Raw genomic sequence first — 19,198 nt, 5'->3', positions numbered from 1 at the left:
GGTCCCTTTTTGAACCTCATCTGTGAGGAGAAAGAAGGGAGAGGTGGGCAGGAGGACAGATGAAAACTGCCTGGGCATCGATGCAGACGCGTGGAGCCGCAGGTCAAAGTGTACCCTCTCTGGCTGTGTCCAGGTGCACCTCGCGGTGGGGGTGGGGGAGTGACCTATAGGTCGGTCCTCAGTCCCCAGTCAGTGCCACCCGGGCGGCCAGGCTCCCAGCGCCTGGAAGAACGACCCCTCCCCCTCGGTTCCTGGCAGCCCTGCCCTGCCCGCCCCGCCCCCGCCACAGCTGCTGCACCCGTCCCCACCCCGCTCGGCCCTTTCTGCACTGTCATCTCCTACTCTCCCGAAGCTCGACCGGTGAGTGAGGCCGCCTGAACCAGGAACCCCACTCCACCGGAGAGGGAGGGAAGGGAAACTGAGATTGGGCAGAATCCGCACCTCACGATCCGCGGCCAAGTTAGCAGGTCTGTGGGGCCCGCCCTTCCGCAGGGCTGTAGCTCCGGGACTGGGTGGAAGGGAGGTCAGGGTATCCTTGTGGTTGCGCATGCCCAGAGGCTCACACGGCCCACAGGACCCTCGAAATAACAGAAAAAGCGCCGCCAGCTAAAGGTGGGGGCAAAACCCGGTCCTTCGGGGCAGCATCTGGACCTGTCCCTTGAAAAGTGGGCCACAACAAAACCTGGCTGTTTACCTTAGAGCTAAGAGAACCTCAAAAGTGATGCCCAAATCAGTCCAGGTTTCTGCTCCCTCGATAAGACAAAGGGCAGGAATTGGGGTAAGCAGAGGCTAACGACAGAACGACTTCAGGAGCAGGGAGTAGGAGAAACCAGTCCAGTCTGCCCCCTGCCTCTCTGCATCTGGAAAGAGTAGGAGCTGACCCCTCTCCCTTCTTGTGCCAGTGATGGGGAGTCTTTGGAAGCCTTGGCTGTGCAGCGCAGAGGGTCCACGTGCATGCAGTGCAGTGAGGTCTGTTCATGCAGTGGTGAGAGTGTGTTCCCTGGTGTGCACAGAAGAAGCCACCTGCCCTTGAACACTCAGGCATAGGGGTGGACAAGAGAACGTTTGAGACTTGAAGGCTAGGTCCACAATGTGGGGCAGGGAAGGGTGTTCCAGGCCTGGGGAAGAGCATCAGCAAAGGTTCAAAAGTGCCAGGGACAGACCCAGCATGTGGCACACACCTGTAATCCCAGCACTCCAGGGGATGAGGCAGGAGGATTGCTGCAAGTTGAAGGCCAGCCTGGGCTACATAGTGAGACCCTGTCTCAAAAAGACAAAAAGAAAAAAAAAAAAAAAAAAAAAGTGCCAGGGAAATAGTAGTGTGTCCTCCCAGGACTGAGGAATAGAAGGAAATGAGGAAGAGCCTGCCTGTCCAGAGTGATGACAGGTGGTTAGAGAGTAGTCAGACCACATAGCTTGGACTCCTTCTGGCCATGGGGCTGGCTGGAGATAAAGTGTTTAGGCCTGACATTGTTGGACAGGAGACTTCCTTATACTTCAGGAAGCTCTACTTGATCTCTGAGCCTACCTCATCTGTAAAATGGCAATAATAAATCCTACTCCAGAGAGTTGCCATCATCACCACACTGAGGGGAGGTGGAATGGAAGTGAGAGGTCCTCAGAGGTTACAGGAGGTGAGGTGATGATGATGGTACTGAGAGGCAGGAGTTAATGGAACTCTGAGAGGCACTATCATAGATGGGACATGGAGGAGATAGAGGAGCAGGGGTCTCTGGTCTCTCTTCGGTGGCCGAGAGGAAGGACTGATACTTGAACATGAAGAATTGGAGGGGTGCAGGGTATGAAGTGACCAACCAGGGTAAGCGTAGTATGACACTAGGGCAGTGGTGGTAAACAAATGGCACGTGTGCCATGACAGGCTGTTTGCTATGACTGAAGGCTCTAAAAGGTTCTCCATCACTGCTGAAGGGGATACTGAGAGAGACATTGGAGGCTAGGACCAAATGGATGAGGAAAAGAGGTAGACAACAGACACCAAAAGGAAGGGGAGACCTGGAAAGATGCTGTGTGAACAAAGTCAAGATAGGATGAATGGGCAGAGATGGGAGTGGTCCAGGGCCTGACCTCTTTACCTCTTAATGTCAAGAGCTGTTAGGACTCAGGTCACCCAAGGAAATGGGCTGTAGTTCTTAGCTGGTAATAAATGAATAACAGATTGATTTCTACATAGTTCCTATTATTGGTAGAGACAGTCTCTCAATATGGGACTTCAATGGAGAAAAAAAAAGTAAAAATTCTCTGGTACCGGAACCGAACTCACGACCTTGCACTTGCCAGGCAGGCGCTTTGCCGCTGAGCTAAACCCCCAGCCCCTTCTTGGTGGCTTTCATGAACTGGACCCTATGTATTTCAAGATCAAGCAGCAAATGGCTGTAAGTTACTTCCAGGCCAGCAAGAAGACAAATCTGAGGTGATGTCAGATCTTAGTCAAAAGTAGAACTTTGGAAAATTAAGTTACCTGGGAACCAAAAAGGGACATGGGACTACACTGGGGTTGTAATGTGCTGATGGTGGTAAGGGTGCCTGCCCTGGGAAGTTGGACCTTGGGGTCAAATTAAGGTGACAGAAGCAAGGGGAGGCTCTTAGCTGCTTGTACTCAGTGCAGAGGGGGCTGGAGGAGAGATTGCGGAGGCAGGGCCTCCATCCAGAGTTCTTCAGGGTCCCAGCAGGAGGGAAAAGGCTAGTCTAAGTACACAGTCAGGTTGGGGAGAGAAATATTCAGCTGGCTAGGAAAGACCATTGTGAGCTACACTCTTAGGAGCAATCCTAGGTTTTTCAGCTTGTTGAGACGGGGAAGCAGGTTTGGGAAAGAAGTTAGTTTGTATAAACTAGGTCTAAAATGGTCACAGAGTCTACAGGCAGCTGGAGCTCAGGAGGGAGGTCCAGACTGGGGAGAGCGGGCTGCTGACGTTTAGAGAGGAAAGGAGGAGCCTGAGGAGGAGGCAAGACGGAAGCGGCCGGGCGGCGAGAGGACAAGTTCTGTGCAGCCCCTTCAGGTCCTGTAATGTGGAGCTGTCTGGCCGCTAAAGTGAATTTAGGCCACAGCACCACTGTGCACTGGGGCCCTGGGAGAGAAGTCAGGGGTCGCTAGCCCAGGCCCTTTCTATCTCTGTCCCCCTCCCCAGTGCAGCCCTACAATGGGCAACGTGCAAGAGCGGCCATCGGAGACTATCGACCGGGAGCGAAAACGCCTAGTAGAAACGTTGCAGGCGGATTCCGGACTATTATTGGACGCGCTGGTGGCGCGGGGCGTGCTCACCGGGCCTGAGTATGAGGCGCTGGATGCGCTGCCTGATGCCGAGCGCAGGGTGCGCCGCCTGCTGCTGCTGGTGCAAAGCAAGGGCGAGGCTGCCTGCCAGGAGCTGCTGCGCTGTGCCCAGCAAACCGTGCGTGCACCGGACCCTGCCTGGGACTGGCAGCACGTGGGCCTGGGTGAGTGCGTGCGGGGTGTGGCTTCGGCAAGGTCAGGGGCGTGGCCTGGGGTGGGGCAACGACTAAGCAGAGGGTAGAGTTGTCCATCTCCCCAAGAAGTAGCTGAGTGTAGGCAAGGGTAACCCCAGAGGGTAAATTGAGCCTGAGACACTGCTACCCCCACCTCAGGCTACCGCGACCGCAGCTATGATCCTCCGTGCCCAGGCCACTGGACGCCTGAGGCACCCAGTTCCGGGACTGCATATCCCGGGTTGCCCAGAGCTTCAGATCAAGAGGAAGCCGGGGGTCCAGAAGGCTCTGAGGCGGTGCAACCAGAGACTCCAGAGGAGCCAGAACAGGAATCTGAGATGGATCCAGAACCAGAGCAAGGGACAGAGCCGGAGCCCGAACTGGAACCAGAGCCTGATCCAGAGCCGGAGCCTGAGGAGCCGGAGTCGGAGTCGGAGTCGGAGCCGGAGCCGGAGCCGGAGCCGGAGCCGGAGCCGGAGCCGGAGCCAGAGTCGGAGTAGAAGCCGGACCGGAGTTCGAACTGGAGTTGGAACCGGAGCCTGAGTGGTAGCCAGATCCGGAGCCGGACTTGCAGGAGGGGGACGAATCTGAAGGCGTGAGGCCACCCAACCCTTATGAGGACTGGTGGAGGGCATGGCTTGTGAAGTGGAGGGTCTACCCCTCCCCCTTGACCACTGTTCCCTTCACCTCTAGACTCCTGAAGGCCAGAGTGCTGACCTGTCTTTCTCAGCTCAAGCCCAAGCCAGACAGGACCTGGGATCCTGCTGGAGTTGTATTTGATGCCACCTAGGCTCCATCTGGCCTGCTGGAAATGAATAAACTCCAGAGGGTCAGACTGGGCCTAGGCTTTCTCCACGATTCTGGCTGTTTTCCCAGGAACTGAGGGTGGGTTCATGTCTCTGAGTTCCAGTGGCCTGGGCAGCCCCGTGCCCCAGCAAACTCTAATGACAAGTTCACAGGTCCTTTCTGTGCTCGGTGGCCCAGGCTGCACTCCGGGAATCCCAGACCCAGATCACTAGAGGGACAAGGACCTGACCCCTGGGTCTTCCTCCACCACTCTTTTCCTCTCATGAGCCATTTGGGGGCCTGTGTAGGCAACGACCCCAAACCGTGAGCCTGAGGTAGTAAGGAAAAGGAGACTTCTGTCACTTAGGGAAGGCATAGAGCTCAGTTAGATAAAAAAGAAGGAAATTGAGAGACACTTTGAGTCAACGGAAGGTACACACATCTTTGTGGTGGTTCTTTTAATTGGATGGCTTCTCTCTGAACTGGAAGCTCAGTAAGGGTTCTAACCAGAAGTTGGTACACACAAGGCGCTCTATACATATACATGGACTAAATGAATGAGAACTTCCCTGCTGCTTTTCTGAGTCTTACAGATGGGAAAATTAAGGCCCAGGGAGGGAAAAGGACTGAGTCAACTGCACACAGCTGACTCTGAAGTGAAACTAGAAGCAACAATCAGGTCTGGACCTTTCCCTGTCCAGGAGAGGCTCAGGGCTGGGACCACAAACCCTAGGGCCTGCCCTTCAGGCTTGATCAGGACTACTCCCAGGCTAAGCCAGCCTATGCCACAGCCCAGCTATGAGGGTCTGGGCAAAGACAAGAACAGCAGAACCAGGGGCAGAGTGGAGGTGGGGCCTCAGGTGAGCTCTTGCGCTGGACTCACAAGGCCTGAAGCTGTGTGTGTGTGTGTGTGTGTGTGTGTGTGTATAAAATGAGTGGGGCTAGGAACAACTGCTACTTTCTGTCCTGTCCCTCTGTTTAATCTTCAGGAGCCACTGCCTCCCAGCCCCATGAAGTAGAACACATAGGTATGTATAAATACATGTTTAAATACATAACCAGAGAGAGGCAAAATACGGGAAAGCAAACCCCAGCCCAGCTGGGTCTCTACTTCATGGACCCCTACCCTTTGAGTCTGTATGAAAGCTAGGACCTCAAGCTCAAGCAATCACCCCAGAGGGGATCCCAACCACCACCAGGACCCAGTGAGAGGTAGACAGCATGAATGCTGAAGGAGCACCAAGGGCCAGGTGGAGGACAGGAAGGACTGGAGCACTGAATACCCAAAACCATCTCATGCAAGAACAAGTTTCTACTCCCAAACCACCCCAAATCCCCATCAATACTCATTGCTCTTGTTCCCAGGCCTCCCCTCTTCAACACTTTGCCTGACATGCTGTTGCTGGTCCACAGGCCTCAGGAACACTAGCAAGGGACAAAAACCTTCTGATATTGCTGTTGGCCTCCCAGGATGCTCCTGGCCTCCCATACCCGCAAGAAACACCTAGGCTGTGGCAGCACAGAGCAGACAGCTTCATGTTCTGGGGGCCGACCTGGAGGCCTCTGTCCAGAGCTTCTGCCTATAGCTGTTAACCAACATCAGTCAGGCAGTAGGCGGCCCAGCTCTGCTTCATCAAGACGGTTGGTGGCCATTATGTGTTCCAGCTGCTGCTGGTAGCGTTCTAAGTCCTGCATGAAGTGGGGTACACGGGTATTATCCAGAACCCCATAGGGCCGCAAATGGTCCACATCCTCATAGGAGACCTGCAGGGAGGAAGCTAAGCCTCAGGGCTAGGCAGAGGCCCCTGGCTTTCAGGCAGCTGGTCCTAGCTCTGTTGATGGCTCACGGCCATTTGTTTCTGGGATTCTTCTTTCTCCCTTTCTGATTCACACTCATGTTCTATACCTCTAGGCTTAGTCCTGGGTCTTCACTCTTTCAACCTCCCTCCTCGCCAGCCCAGTCAATCCCTTTGTCTCCAGACATGGGTATCCAACTGGTCCCTGGGTGTCTTCCAGACACCTCCTCATATCCAGCAAGCACACCTGGATCCCGGCTTATACCAGCTCCACATCTTCAGTTACCCAGGTCAGGTTCCAGGGAGGGTCTCTGGATTCACCTTCCCACTCAGGGTGACTGCTGAGATAAAGGGATTCCACTCTATTAAGATCTCTTTTTTGTTTGTTTGTTTGAGATAGGATCTTGCTATGTAGTTCAGGCTGGCCTCAAACTCACAGAGATCCTCCTGCCTTAGCCTCCCAAATACTCGGATGACAGCTGTAAGCCACCAGGCCTACCTTGAACATCTCTCCAGCCTCATGGCTGTTTCCCAGTCAGGCCAGACCACTAAGCCTGTAAGGATGATAGGAGGGGCTCCTCCTCTTGTTCCTACACTCCCTTCCATAGGCCTCTATATCCCATCCACCTCCCATATGACATTGGAGGGAGCCTTCTAAAGCAAATATTTGTGCCACACCATTGCTTAAAGTGTCTCTGGCTTCCCACTGCTTTGGATGATGTCTACTTTCCTCAGCCTTGCACAAATGCACAGCATGAGGGACTTGTCCCTGGATATTTCTCCAGTGTCCTTCCACAGGCCTTCCTGACTGCCTCTCTGGGCTTTGAAATGCAACATCTACACAAACAAACCTGCAGGCTAGGTCAAGCAACTGCTCTTGGCAGCCAGACTCATTTTATCACCTCTGCTAAACTCCATCCATGTCCCTCCCACCAGTCAGCACTAGCTGGCCAGGACCTCTGAAGGCTCACAGCCCCTCACCTTGCCCAGCGAAGTCAGCAGTGGGAAATCGATGGTTTGGCGGTGCCGCAGAATACGCACGATGCCATCCAGGTACACCTGGTCCTTGCTGAAACAGCCTGTGAGCATGGAGGTGATGAGACCTTGTCCCAAAGCCCTACCCTCTGCCCCGCCCAACTCAGACCTCCCTCCTGTGCGGCGCCCACCTGGTTTGGAGGTGTCAGTCTGGCCACGCTTGGCACGCACGCAGTACTCCCAGCGCACATTGGCATCCTGCACATAGCGTGCCAGGTCTTGGAAGAGCTGGCAGAAGGACATGTGTGCGGCATGGTGAATAGTGTAGTAGAGCAGAGCTGCACGCCACAGGAAAGGCTGCTTGCGGAACAGCACGCTGTGCAGGCTGGCCAGACCCTCCTCAGTGGGGTTGGCTGGTCGTAGCCCATACTGCAGCCGGCCCTCAGCACTGTGCCAAGGCTGTTGTGCATTATTCACTCCCCTCAGGTAGTGGGTGCCTGCAGGGAAGGCAAGGGGAGGAGGCAACGCTGGGCGGCAGAGCATCTGGAGGACACACAAGGCCAATCTCTAGTAGCAATTCTTGTATCATCATGCCCCCCAAATCACTGTCTTACACAAATTTGCCCCCCCAAAAAAAAAAAATTTGCCCCAGCCCCAGACAAACGCATACTCAATCCCAGGTGCCATGGAGACCCCACATTTAAGAACCCATACAGGCTTACATGCATAAATCCTCCCCAATCCATCCAGGGTTATACACTCTTAAACTCCCCCAATTCGTATCGCCCCAGCTTGCCTAGAGACAGTCAAGGAACAAGCACCACCCGGTCCCCACACCCCATGTGTCCATATCAATCATTTGGACAATCATGTTGATGCCCCCAGCAAAACCACTTCTTGCCCAGAGCAACGGGATTCTTGATGAGGAAGGAGACAGAAAGGAATAGGATTAGTGTCCTCTGCCCTCCTTCCCAGCTGGAACATCCCCTCCTAAACTGGATTCTATGCATCTACAAGCAATTCCATTCCAAGGATTTGGCCTCCCACCCGCACTGGATTCTCCCTCTGGCTGGTGGGATTCTCCATCTGGCCTGCCAATGCCTCAGAAGCCTTGCCCTCACTGTCAAGGAAATCAGAGAGGAATTGGAGGGAGAAAATGATACCCCAAAGGAGCAAGAAATGAAGGTGAGCCCAGAGAGTGGGCAGGCATGTTCTGGCCTACCTCTGTAAACAGGAGGGAGGAGCTAGCTGCTCGGGAAGGGAAAGGGTCAGTCCTCCTCCAGAGGGAAGGGGAAAAACAAATGAGGGGGTTACTGGGGCCCTCCCCCCCTCGCCCCCACACTCAGTCCCCTCTCATTCCTACCCACCCCCAACCACAACCCCAGCCTGACCTATCTCATGCCGCAGCATGCCCTCCAGCCAGTACTGGCGGGCTCCCGTCAGGTTGATGGCCAGTGTAGGTCGGCTGTTTTCCACCATCATCACTGCCTGGGACAGCAGGTCCTCACTCAGCTGCACCACAATCTGCAGGTGGCAGTATTCTGAGCCATAGCTAGCAGCCCTGGGGCCAGTTTGCAGGCAGGCCCACCCATGCCACAGAGTTGCCAGGCTAGGCACTGGCTAGCACACCCACCCTTCATCACCCTTGCTCAGGGCCAACTCCCACCTTCCTGGGGCAGGGACAGGGGTCTGTCTGGAGTCACCACCTGGCCAGCTGTAGAGCTGAGCCTAGGCTCACCCAATACACAATCTGAATTTAGGGCATGCAGAGGAGGGACCAGGCAGGGCAAGCTCACCTCCCCAACGCAGCCCTCCTTCTGCATGTATTTGCGCACAATGGACCAAATCTGGCACTTGGTCAGCAGCTGGCCTCCAGTGGCAGCCTCAAAGCGTTCATAGGTACCAAACTTCTCCAGGACAGCCTCAATGATGCCAACTGCCTGTACACAGAGCCATAGAACCTGGGTCAGCCTGGATCCCTTGGGAGGTCAGGGTCAGGGTGAGGTGGTCAGGCTGCATTCACCTGATGGATGAACTGTCCAGAGGCCTCACAGTACTTCTCCAGCACAGTTGTAGGCATGGGCTCCTGGTACTCAAACTGTGGATTGTAGGTATAATGGGACTGGAAGAACTTTTCCCGTTCACAGTCCATGTTGGTTGGCCTCAGGGCCACCAACATACAGGGGCTCTTGCCAATTCCATTGCCTACATTCCTTCGAGTCTTAGCAATGTGAGGCAGGGAAGCTGCAGACCGCAAGGTGCCACCACCTGGGTCCCGTCCCCGTCCAGGTGGGGCACGCCCCTGGCTGCCACGCCCCCGCTGACCAGGATTATTTACAGAGTAGGTGCTCTCACTACGACGCATATGGCCACGGTGGCCCAAGTGCAGCTTTGAGAAAGGCCGCTGTTCAGGCTGGAGTTGCAGCACTGAGGGGACTTCCAGAGCCAGGGGCACAGCCAGGGACTGAGGCCAGGGGTACAGCCGTGGCCCATCTCGGTCTGAGGGCTTCAGCCTACGGTGCAAGGACAGGGGACTGGCAGGAGGGGTAGGAGGTGCCCGCTCATACACCTGAGCCCCTGAGTCCAGCACCATTCTGTCCCGGGGCTCACATCCAGCCGGTTGCTCCAAGTTCGCACACTGTCAACCCCTGAGGACACAGAAAGACATGTGGAGACCAGCATGAGTGGGGCAGTCAGAGGAGCAGCAGACCCTGTGCTCCACGTGAACCCTTCTGGACACTCGGAGGATGAGGGTCTGCTGTGCCCCACCCCCACCACAGAGTCCATTCCTTCCAGCAGACTCCGTCACACAGCCTGGGCTGAGCAAAGCAAAAGGGAGAAGTTATTTTTTGTCTTGGGTTTTTTGTTTGTTTGGTTTGGTTTGGTTTTTTTGAGATAGGGTCTTGCTTTTTAGTTCAGCATGGCCTTGAACTCATTATGTAGCCCAGGCTGGCCTTGAACTCACAGCAATCCTCAGCCTCAGCCTCCCAAGTGCTGGGATTAGAGGCACGAGCAACCATATCCAGAAATAAGGCTAGTTTTATACACCTATCTACATGGCTTACTGGAATGCCCTTAGTCTGTGAGCTGTGGAGGGCTGAGGCGCTACTCATGGTTCTAAGCTCTGTGCTCAGCACTTACCCAGTGTGAGAGCTGGCAGAGTGCAGACTCAGCTAGCTCAATGTACGTGAGGGGCCTCCAGGGGCTGCTTTCTACAGATGGCATCTCCTCAGTCCCACACCACTTGTCCCACCTGCCTCTACCCACATCCCACTGCCCATTTGGCCTCAGTCAGTTGAAACGCTTGTGCGCTTCTTGCTTACACCAGCTCCCACCTGAAATGCCCTCTCTCCTCTGGGCCATCTGTTCAAATCCAAGTTAGAATCTGCTTTTGGAAAGAAGAGGGAAACTTGCAAAGCCAAGCCAATCTCTAGCCTGTCTCCTGTCTGAGGCATCTCTCCAGCGGTTGTCCCAGGCCAGTGTCAGGGCACTTACTCCTGACTCTGTACCAGGGTTCAGTCCTATCCAATCTCCTCCTAAAGACTGGCAGCCCCAGGCTCAAAGCTCCCTTGCCTGCTCAGAAACTCAATTTTGGCATCTCTCCTTTTTCCTACATCATCAACCTTTTTCTTACCCACTGGATGTATACATGCTGTTATTTCTCGTCTTAAAAAATAAAACCTTAGATTCTCCTTGAGATCCTTTGAGAGGTATCTCTCTTTTTAAAATTTTTTTAATTTTTTTTTTCTTTGAGAGGTATCTCAAACTGAATATATTATCTAGAAAGTTTTCCCCTCTTATAAGGCATGGTCACTTTCCTCAAATATCTGTACAAAAACCATGTTACTAGAAAAGCCACTGTAGCACCCCTCTCCACAACTCCCACCCCCAGAATTATTGTTCCCCGTAGCAGTTGTCATTACCTCAAATATACTGCAGTAAACTTTATGTTCACATATTTGTTATCTGTTTTCTCATTTCTAGTATTCACAGTTGTGTCCCTAGAACTCAGAACGGAACCTGACCCACAGCAGCTGCTCAATAAATAAACTCAAGAGCCCTTCTTCTCAGAACTAGACTTTCTTACCCAGCACCTTGCTTCTCCATCTAGGCCTGATCTTCACCCTTGCCTCGACCTTACCTAGTGACCAGCTACTTTAAAAAGATTTCAGGTCTCAAGCCTCGTTCCCCTCAACTAAACGTACACTTTCCTGGACTCTTCATTTGTCTTCAAGCCACCTGGGCCAGGCCCTTCCATTTCCCCTTCTTTCATTTGAACTACCTCCTCTCAGTTCCCAGAACACGCCTATTTCTTTCAAGTCTCTGCTCCTTCCGCCAAGAATGCCCTCACAATGTCTCCCTGGAGTAAATGCTTAACCATCTTTCAGGGCTGAGTTTAGGTTTCACCTCCTCCGGGGTACCCCACCCCAGTTCCTCGATGGTATATATATATTTTTACCTCCCTAGGTTATCACCGTTGGAGCCTAAATCCATATTTCTCCACCATCCTCTAGGGAAGGGACGGGTTTGACTCACCCTCATATCCCAAGCACCCAGCAATTGATGCAGAATGAATGAATACTGGGCGGGGGAGGAGCCGGGACTACAGAAGGCGGGGTCTGGTGACAAATAAGAGGGTGTGGCCTGCACCAATAAGAAACCCCTAGGAGAGGTTAACGTAGAAGAAGAGCCAATAGGGGTCGAGAGATCCACGAGGGGCGTGACCCGCAGCCAATAAGCGGCAAAGGATAGCAAAGAACGTGCCCAATGGAGGGCGGGGCCAGAAGACAATGGAGTAAAGGGTTTCCTGCAGATCAAGAAAGGTCGAGTCTCGAGTCTCGTCTGGGTTTTTGCAGTACGAGTGGGGAGTTAGGTCCGCGCGCCGCGCCCCCACCTGTTCGCTTCTCTTCTTGCTGCCCGCGGTTCCCGTTCTGCAAAGCCGGTCGCCCTCCGCCTAGCCCGCGAGAGCAGACGCAGAGGTCGCACACGCTCGGGCGCGCGCACGCTCAAAAGAAGGCGCGCGTACTCACGTCAGTCTCCGCAGCGGCGTGCACCGAAGACCACCGTGGGCCGGGCCGGGTAGCGTTTGGCGGCTCGCGGCGCCCCCGGGCGGGGGTGTTGCTTTAGGCCCGCCTCTTCACGCGTTTCCCGGCTTCCCCAGCTACTCCGCGGAGGTCCCCTTGTGGCGGAGACACCGCCTCAGGGCCGAGGAGTGAATACTAGAGGCCCTCCCCTGCGTGCGCGTGGGTCCTGCGGACCGCAGTCCACGCAAAGGGCCCATGTTTGGAGAGGTGCAGCGCTGCACGTAAAGCCGACTGCGGCGAGGGTACCTTGGGCGTATCACTGCACTTGAAACTCACTAACCTCCACCAGCACTTTTATTTCATCCCTCCCAACCCACCTCCAACACAGATATTCAGGCGAACGGGGCGGGGGGCGGTGCTGGCTTTATTCCACGCAGGCGGGCGTCAGGAGCAGAGCCCTGAGAGGCAAGTGGAGATCGAAGGCGTAGGAGCCGGCACGAGGCTGAAGAGTGCGCGGCGGCCCGCGGGGCGCGAGGGCGGTGGGCCGGTCCCCAGCGAGCTGAGTGCCGCCTGGCGCTGCTCTCGGGACACGTCCCCGCGCAGGTCCAAGAGGGCGGAGACGTGGTCCTCGCTGCGGGGACACCACCGCGGTGGTCAGCCCTGCCCTTTCCCTCCCAGGCTCCTCTCCCCTCTCCGTCACGGCCCCCAGCACCTCACGTCGGGAAATTGTTGCTGCAGGCCTGCCACCTCCACACCAAGCAGCGTGAGGTCGCAGAGGGTCAGCAGTTCCCTCACTGCGAGCAGCACCGGCGTGCAATGCGCTGTCTCCTCCAGGCCCTGGGGGACGTTGGGGTGAGTTTTTAGGCGGCCCTTCGATCCCACCCACTACAGAGATTCTCCCGTTTGCCCGCCCAACAAGGGCTCACCAAACTGAGGAAAAGCTCTTTAAACTGGGCGGCATCATGCTGCAGGCACTGGGCCACCTGCGTCCGCTCGTCCGCGCTGCGGCACACGAGGCGGCCCTGCATCAGTGCGTGTAGATACTGCACCACCACTGTGCGCTCTGCCTCGGCCAGCAGCACCTGCAGGGAATGTGATGAGATGGGTCGAGATCGCCTTTTCTTTTTTTTTTTTGTTTTTTTTTTTGTTTTGTTTTTCTCCGGTACCGGGAACCGAACTCACGACCTTGCGCTTGCCAGGCAGGCGCTTTTGCCACTGAGCTAAATCCCCAGCCCCCTGAGATCGCCTTTTCCATCCGCACTTCCCTTACCCAGCCTTTCCGACCAGCGCACCTGAACTACAGGGTTCCGAACGTGCCTGAAGTCCCGACAGAAGTTGCACATCTGCTCGCACACACCGTCCAGCAACTCAGAGCCTGACAGCCACTGGGGCGAGGGCAGAGCAGCGAACAGGGGCTGGGGAAGAAGGGTGGGCCAGAGACCGGGCTAGAGAAATGATCACGCGCAGACCCCTTTACTTACACCGTCTCACCGCCTCCCACCCACATTTCGACGGGAAGGAAGCCTCACCCGGAGCACCACCTGCAGAGCCTCCAACACCAGGCGGCAGATCTTCCCCTGCAACTCGTCCAGCCCTGCTTCTACCGCAGCCAAGACCCCGGGAGCCACTCCGTCGAGGTGCAGGACGGGCAGTGAGGCTCTGGACCGACCAAAAATACGACTTCAGGACCAAGGCCAAGGCCTGCACGGTTCTTCGTGGGTTCAGCCACTAGGGTGCCACCTGGTGGCGCCAGTGTGTGGCGGGAGCGGGTGGGAAAGGCAGTATCCTACAATTCTGAGGCCTAAAGGATCTGTCAAGGCTAGGAGGGATGTATTCAGCAGCTACCAGAGAGACACAGCCAGGTGGAACCTGCCTCGGGTTCACGGTGTGACCACGAGCAAATCATTCTTTCGGTTTCTATTTCCTTATCCATAAGAGGAGTAAAAATCAATCTCTCTGTCCTTCCTGTCTTCACTACAAACAGCATAGCACCCAAGAGGAAGGAAAGTTTTTGTTTTGTTCACAATAGTAACCTCAGACATGCTAAATATTTGCTGACAGGACGAGTAATTGCCACTGTGTGCACCTCATATCCGTTTATTTTATGTGATTCACAGAGCAATCCATTATTACCCACATAATACTGAGAAAAGTGAGACTCATAGGAAACTCCCCCCAAGACATGCATCTAGTAATTACCAGAAGTAGGATTAGAACCCCTGAGCTATGCGGGCCCAGAGTTCCTAGCTGCCTAGTGTGGGTGGAACCATATATAGTAAGAAGGAAGTAGGAGTTAGTGGAGGTAGCTTTTGCTAGGGCTGGGGGCTTCTAGTACCTTAGTGCTGATTGGTAGTTGAGGGCAGCCAGTAGGTAGGACACATAGTGAGGGGCTGGGGCTTCCCCACTGAGGTGGTCTTGGGAGAATTGCATCAGAGCATCGCTGAAGCTACAATGGGCAGAGCGGCTCCTGGATTTGTTGCTACTTTGATACCTCTGTAGGCCCAGTCCCCATACTCCCATCCCATTTCCAGGTACTTGTTTGGAAGCGTATTTTCACATTGGTGTGCCCTACCCATTCAAAGGCCTTTTGGGCTGCCCTGGGAGTGGGGCTGAGGTTGGGAGTGGGTGCATGCTTGCCAGACCTCCTTAGGAATGTGCCCAGTTCTGACAGTGCCATGCCATGAACCCGATGCTGCAGTGATTCACTGACCATGCTGGCCAGATCAATGTTCTCGCGCAGGATCTACAGGCAGGGACAGGCAGCCATCAGCAAAGCCCCTATATTCTGCCCTCTTCCCCCTTTCCTATGGGGGCTGCCCACCTGCCTGATCACTTTCCCACCCACCTGCAGTACGATGGCCGGCATTGGTGAGTAGTAGAAGCCAGAGGGGTCTGTGTTGGGCTCCTGCTCCCGGCCCCACTCAGCTACCTCCCCGTCCAGTGCCTTCTGTAGCCACTGGGCCACATTTGCCTGGGACAAGAAGCAAGGGACAGTGGATGGGAGATAGGATGGCAGTGAGCCTACCAAAGACAGGTAGGATTCTACAGATAAATGCCACAGCCAATGGGCAAAGCATGTCTCTGTGTCCCAACTACTCACCTGGACTTTGACTACAAATGTTGCCTCCAGCTTCTCAATGTTCCCCGAGGTCAAGAGGGGCTCCAGCTGGGACACATCAGCCTCAGGCCCCAACTCCAGGCTTCCCATCATTTCCTGCCTGTAGATAGGTGGCCAAGCATCACACTGAGCCCCCAGCCTCCAATCCTCCCACTTTTCACTGTCCCCAGGACACTGACCCCAGGTACACATGTAGCACCCAATGCAGCAAGGCAAAGGCATCAGCAGCTTCCAGCTCAGGTCCTTCGAGGAGTTGCTGCAGGCTGCGGCGCAGGCCACTGTGCAGGGTGTGGGACCACAGCTGGACCACGTTGTAATGTGGTGGGCAACAAGGTGCTACTAGTGCCTCAGCTGTGGCCAACTCAGCCGGCAGGGCCACCTGCAGAGCCTGCAGCCACTCTCCTAGGGCCCCTGGCTCAGGCAGCACAGTTGTTCCAAAGTGGACCTGCTCCAGGCCTGCTTGTAGTCCCTGCAGACAGCGCTGCTGCCAGTCTCGGGGGACCTGTCCCAGTGGAGTTGGACGCCTAGCCTCCATCTCTGCTACCCGAATAGCAGCCACCAGCAGGGATGGATTTGTCCGTGCCAGCTGTCCTGCAGCCCCTGCAGCTGCCTCCACAGCATGGCCCAATGCCTCAGCCAGAAGGCCCAGCCCCTGGAAGACTGGCAACTCCAGGCCCCCCAAGGATACCCATGCCTCCTCTTGTAGCTGCTCCAGCTCCCGCAGGCTCGCGTATGCCTCCAAGAGTTGCTGGGTATCGATCAGCATCTTTGTGTGGGTCACTGAAGCAGGCACTAATGAAGGAAAGGAGACAACCTTGGGTCTCAGCCTTCCCACCTGTGTAATGGGTACAGCAAGGGATACTGAGGCCCTGAGACTGGGTGATGTATAAAACATGTAGCAACCATAAGAGTAGAGAATTGGCCAGTCTGAAAAGATTCAGGCAAAGCTCTGAATCTTTTACCAAAGGCTTGGTAAGCCAGATGGAAATCATTGAGCTAATAGAGCATAAGAAACTCAAAGATACTGGACAGAAGGCAGAAAAAAAAAAAAAACAGGGTCTATGCTAGTGGACATTCTCCCACTCTGTGGAGAAATATGCTAAGCACTGGCTCTGTCACTGAGTTATATCCCCAGCCTTTTTTATTTTATTATTTTGTTTTGTTTTGTTTTGTTTTGTTTTGTTTGAGACAAGGTCTCACTATGTAGTTCAGGTTGGCTTTGGACTCACTATGGAGCCCAGGCTGGTCTTGAATTCTAGGTGATCCTCCTACCTGAGCCTCTGGAGTGCTGAGATCACATCTGTGCCACCACATTGGCTTCCTCCAATCCATTCAACATATTAATGACCAGGATGGCCAGAACAATATGACAGGAGTCCATCCTGATTCAAACATCCCATACTTGAGAATCCCAGGCTAAGTTGATTTTGCATTCTGCTTCATATGCTTCTAGGGCCCTTTGTGTCTCTCCATCAAGCCCCTACCAGTGCCCCAGCCCCTTGATCAGTGATGTATGTTTATAGACTGACTGTTGAAAGCTGAGGCCTGGGGTTCTGCAGACTCACCTGCCTGCAGCCGGGGCAGCAACTGAGACAGGGCCTGCAGTTGCTTGTGTTGGGCAACCCGCTCCTGCAGGGCCTCTAGGGACTTTGAGGCCTGAGCCATGCTCTGGATCAACCCATGGGCCTGGCTCAAGGCCTCATGGGCTCCCTGCACAGCCGCAAGAGCCTGGGACAGCTGCCACACACCAGTTTGCACACCTTCCAGGTATGACTGCACCACTGACTGCGGAGAGATGTAGCCAATGAGGCCTGGCCAGCCTTGAAGCCTACCCCAGCACTGCTGTCCCCTTCCCAGGCCCACCTTGATACGTGCTTCCAGGAAGCAGGTACGCTGCGCCTCACGGCTGCGGTACTGGCCCAGCCGGGCCAGTTGCTCTGGCCGGTAGAAGATGCCTGAGGCCCACTTGAGCGCTGCACCTCTGGCCAGCTGCTCCGCCTTCTCCTGCTCTGGCCATTCAGGCCCTGGGCAGGAAGAGCCTAGGCAGCTTTGTCAGTGAGAAAGCTTTGTCACTGACCCTACTGCCTTTCCTAGTCCTCAGCCTGTCCCCAGGACAGTCCATTCCACACTGTCCTATAGAGTGCCAACCTGACCTGGCAGGGGGACCCAGCTCCACCGTTCACTTCTTTCTTGCCATCATCCCTCCCTCAGTCCACCCAAAGGGGCTCATACCAGAGGGAAGTGTGGGCTGCATTTTGTCCTTGACTGTGGAGTCCATGACAGACCTGGAGGAGCAGGAGCTGAGGTGGGAGTGGGGGCAAGGGTTAGGGCAAAGTGGGTATTCCCTTGGGCTGGTGCCTATGCCTCAGCCCTTCTGAGAAAGGAGGGAGGTACTTGCCCAGCCCCTCAGGAAATGAGAGAGTGGTGGGTGTGATAGGGAGGCACCTGACAGTCCTTTGCCTGCTGGGTTTCTGGGTTACGCCAGGCGAGGCAGAGTGAAAACAGGCTTCACCAACTCTAAGACTCTGTTTCTGCTCTGAGATGTCCTGGATAGTTTGGGAAAGGACTTACCAGACTTGACCAGGGGCCCCGTTCTCCCTCCTCTAGTAGCAGCCTTGGCCTTGAGAATGGCCTTTTTCCCTCTGCAGAGCTGGCAACGCCCTCCACTGTTTCTGGGGCCTGGGTGACTTCAGTTGCTTTGGCACACAGCGGAAGAATTCCTCTCCCCAAGGAAGCTCTCTCCCACTGCCTAGCCCAGAAACCCCTTCATTTCTCCAAAGCCCCTCCTTTCCCAAGGCAGGAAGGAAGGAAGCTGAGTCTCTGGTGCTTTATTCCCAACAGGAAAGGCATCTGCACTGAGGTGGCGGGGCTGGGCGCCATTTCCGGAGGAGTGGGGGCAGGGATGTACCCCGTATGATGACCAAATTCTTTTTTTTCTGTGTGTGTGCTTTTTTTATTTTATTGGTACGTTTTAGATATACATAATGATAACATTCATCATAGGAAATTTGTACCTGTACGTGATACACCTTTTTTCTTTTTCCCATTCCCCTTCCTTCCTTATTTACAAAAGCTATTTCCATTTTGTCCCTTCTTCTCTTTTTTTCATGTCCTTTCTTTCTCTTCCCCAGATCATCAATTCTTGATCACCCACCTTGGACCTTTTAGTGCTGAGGACAGAGATGTGAAGTAGACTTGGCCTCAGCCTTGGGTGAAGGGTGAAGTGTGAGATGTGGATGCAGACAACATTGCAGTATGAAATCTGTGCAGTGGGGCCATTGGAGGAAGATGTGTACTTCTGTAGGGAAGAGACCATGGGCTGTTGGGCAGAGGGGCAATAGTGGGGGCTGGTCTGACAGGGATCATGACAGTTGTGTTGATCTTGAATGATAGGGAGCCATGGAATGGACTACAGGGTGCTCCATTCAAATTGACCCTTTCAGACAGAGGCCCTTATTTCCCAGTTACCAAGTGTGTAGGCTGCTGAGGTCTCACAGCTGGAACTCTGAGTCAGTTTGGGGGTACCCTCGTGTGGATGTGAATACCTCAAAAGAATTCCACCAGTTTCAGAGCTAGTGGGGCGGGGTGAGGCCTCTATAAAAACTGCATCTGTCCATTTCTGCTTGTCTTACTCCCTTCCAAGTGTGAGTCCTCAATAGACTTGCTGTAGATAAATCCCTGTCTCAGTCTATTTCCCACAGAACCTCACCTAAAATAAAGATAAATACAACAAGTAATAAGAATGTTAAAGATAACAAAATGACACTCACAAACATAGTCCTCCCTACATCCAGGAAATGCTCTAAGGGCTTCGTTTATATTCACACATAGGTCAGCCTCTGCGTTGGCTGAGAAGTGACTGTAAAGAGTAATAGCCTCTGAGCACTGTAATATAGAAACCAAAGAAAGACGTTCCTGAGACCAGCAAAGGAGAGTAGGGATGATGTAGTTAATGTTTGCTGTTTTGGCAGGAAGAAATAGGGTGGGTGACCCCAAGATAGTGAGGCAGCTTTTAGGAGCAGGTTAGGGGAAAGAAA

General features: G+C 54.3%; 3 protein-coding genes across 16 annotated transcripts; 1 reads left to right on the top strand and 2 right to left on the bottom strand.

The window, feature by feature from the left end:
- The first annotated feature begins 260 nt into the window (after positions 1-260).
- On the top strand, positions 261-4,313 carry Nol3 (nucleolar protein 3 (apoptosis repressor with CARD domain)). Of its 5 annotated transcripts, none has more exons than XM_013503990.1 (3): positions 261-360; positions 3,152-3,453; positions 3,622-4,313. In XM_013503990.1, exons 2-3 carry the CDS (start codon positions 3,159-3,161, stop codon positions 3,960-3,962), a joined length of 636 nt encoding a protein of 211 aa, XP_013359444.1. In that variant the 5' UTR covers positions 261-360; positions 3,152-3,158; the 3' UTR covers positions 3,963-4,313. The 5 variants fall into 5 exon arrangements, with proteins under 5 accessions (XP_013359444.1, XP_013359443.1, XP_013359442.1 ...); XM_013503989.1 differs by having other exon boundaries at positions 263-360; positions 3,147-3,453; XM_013503988.1 differs by having other exon boundaries at positions 308-467.
- A 378-nt stretch (positions 4,314-4,691) lies between these two features.
- Positions 4,692-12,444, bottom strand: Kiaa0895l (KIAA0895-like ortholog). 7 transcript variants are annotated; one of them, XR_263899.1, is made up of 8 exons: positions 11,556-11,906; positions 9,043-9,667; positions 8,816-8,959; positions 8,411-8,543; positions 7,211-7,516; positions 7,026-7,123; positions 6,292-6,385; positions 5,923-6,012 (listed from the first exon to the last, which is right to left on the bottom strand). XR_263899.1 is itself a non-coding variant. In XM_005403684.2 (7 exons), the coding sequence occupies exons 2-7, from the start codon at positions 9,610-9,612 to the stop codon at positions 5,848-5,850; spliced, it is 1,416 nt and encodes a 471-aa protein (XP_005403741.1). In that variant the 5' UTR covers positions 9,613-9,667; positions 12,421-12,444; the 3' UTR covers positions 4,692-5,847. The 7 variants fall into 7 exon arrangements, 6 of the variants coding, with proteins under 6 accessions (XP_005403741.1, XP_013359439.1, XP_005403740.1 ...); XM_005403684.2 differs by lacking the exons at positions 6,292-6,385; positions 11,556-11,906 and adding an exon at positions 12,421-12,444 and having other exon boundaries at positions 4,692-6,012; XM_013503985.1 differs by lacking the exons at positions 6,292-6,385; positions 11,556-11,906 and adding an exon at positions 12,050-12,414 and having other exon boundaries at positions 4,692-6,012.
- Positions 12,421-17,825, bottom strand: Exoc3l1 (exocyst complex component 3-like 1). Of its 4 annotated transcripts, none has more exons than XM_013503982.1 (14): positions 17,733-17,825; positions 17,394-17,461; positions 17,025-17,200; positions 16,727-16,946; positions 15,341-15,953; positions 15,144-15,261; positions 14,889-15,014; positions 14,686-14,786; positions 14,379-14,489; positions 13,573-13,702; positions 13,336-13,458; positions 12,970-13,125; positions 12,756-12,880; positions 12,421-12,674 (listed from the first exon to the last, which is right to left on the bottom strand). In XM_013503982.1, the coding sequence occupies exons 2-14, from the start codon at positions 17,437-17,439 to the stop codon at positions 12,488-12,490; spliced, it is 2,232 nt and encodes a 743-aa protein (XP_013359436.1). In that variant the 5' UTR covers positions 17,440-17,461; positions 17,733-17,825; the 3' UTR covers positions 12,421-12,487. The 4 variants fall into 4 exon arrangements, with proteins under 4 accessions (XP_013359436.1, XP_005403744.1, XP_013359438.1 ...); XM_005403687.1 differs by having other exon boundaries at positions 17,025-17,185; XM_013503984.1 differs by lacking the exon at positions 14,379-14,489.
- Positions 17,826-19,198: the final 1,373 nt, after the last annotated feature.

The sequence above is a fragment of the Chinchilla lanigera genome, unplaced genomic scaffold (assembly GCF_000276665.1).
Source record: "Chinchilla lanigera isolate Chin_1 unplaced genomic scaffold, ChiLan1.0 scaffold00083, whole genome shotgun sequence".
In the NCBI taxonomy this organism is placed as follows: Eukaryota; Metazoa; Chordata; class Mammalia; order Rodentia; family Chinchillidae; genus Chinchilla; species Chinchilla lanigera.
Note: the sequence above shows the minus strand (reverse complement) of the source record. Positions and strands in the feature narration are given on the sequence as shown.

What these genes read in the sequence shown, in the direction of transcription:
- Nol3 (XM_013503986.1), top strand. Translation starts at nt 2,364, where the DNA reads ATGTATTTCAAGATCAAGCAGCAAATGGCT. An exon ending in AGATCAAGCAGCAAATGGCT is followed by an intron (nt 2,394 to 3,146) that starts GTAAGTTACTTC and finishes CCCCCTCCCCAG; the next exon opens with TGCAGCCCTACAATGGGCAA. An exon ending in CTGGCAGCACGTGGGCCTGG is followed by an intron (nt 3,454 to 3,621) that starts GTGAGTGCGTGC and finishes CCCCCACCTCAG; the next exon opens with GCTACCGCGACCGCAGCTAT.
- Kiaa0895l (XM_005403684.2), bottom strand. Translation starts at nt 9,612, where the DNA reads ATGGTGCTGGACTCAGGGGCTCAGGTGTATGAGCGGGCACCTCCTACC. An exon ending in AGGAGGGCTGCGTTGGGGAG is followed by an intron (nt 8,544 to 8,815) that starts GTGAGCTTGCCC and finishes TGCCACCTGCAG; the next exon opens with ATTGTGGTGCAGCTGAGTGA. An exon ending in TGCTGACTTCGCTGGGCAAG is followed by an intron (nt 6,013 to 7,025) that starts GTGAGGGGCTGT and finishes TCCTCCCTGCAG; the next exon opens with GTCTCCTATGAGGATGTGGA.
- Exoc3l1 (XM_013503982.1), bottom strand. Translation starts at nt 17,439, where the DNA reads ATGGACTCCACAGTCAAGGACAAAATGCAGCCCACACTTCCCTCTG. An exon ending in CTGGGCACATTCCTAAGGAG is followed by an intron (nt 14,490 to 14,685) that starts GTCTGGCAAGCA and finishes TGCCCATTGTAG; the next exon opens with CTTCAGCGATGCTCTGATGC. An exon ending in AACTACCAATCAGCACTAAG is followed by an intron (nt 13,703 to 14,378) that starts GTACTAGAAGCC and finishes TGGTCGGTCCAG; the next exon opens with AGCCTCACTGCCCGTCCTGC.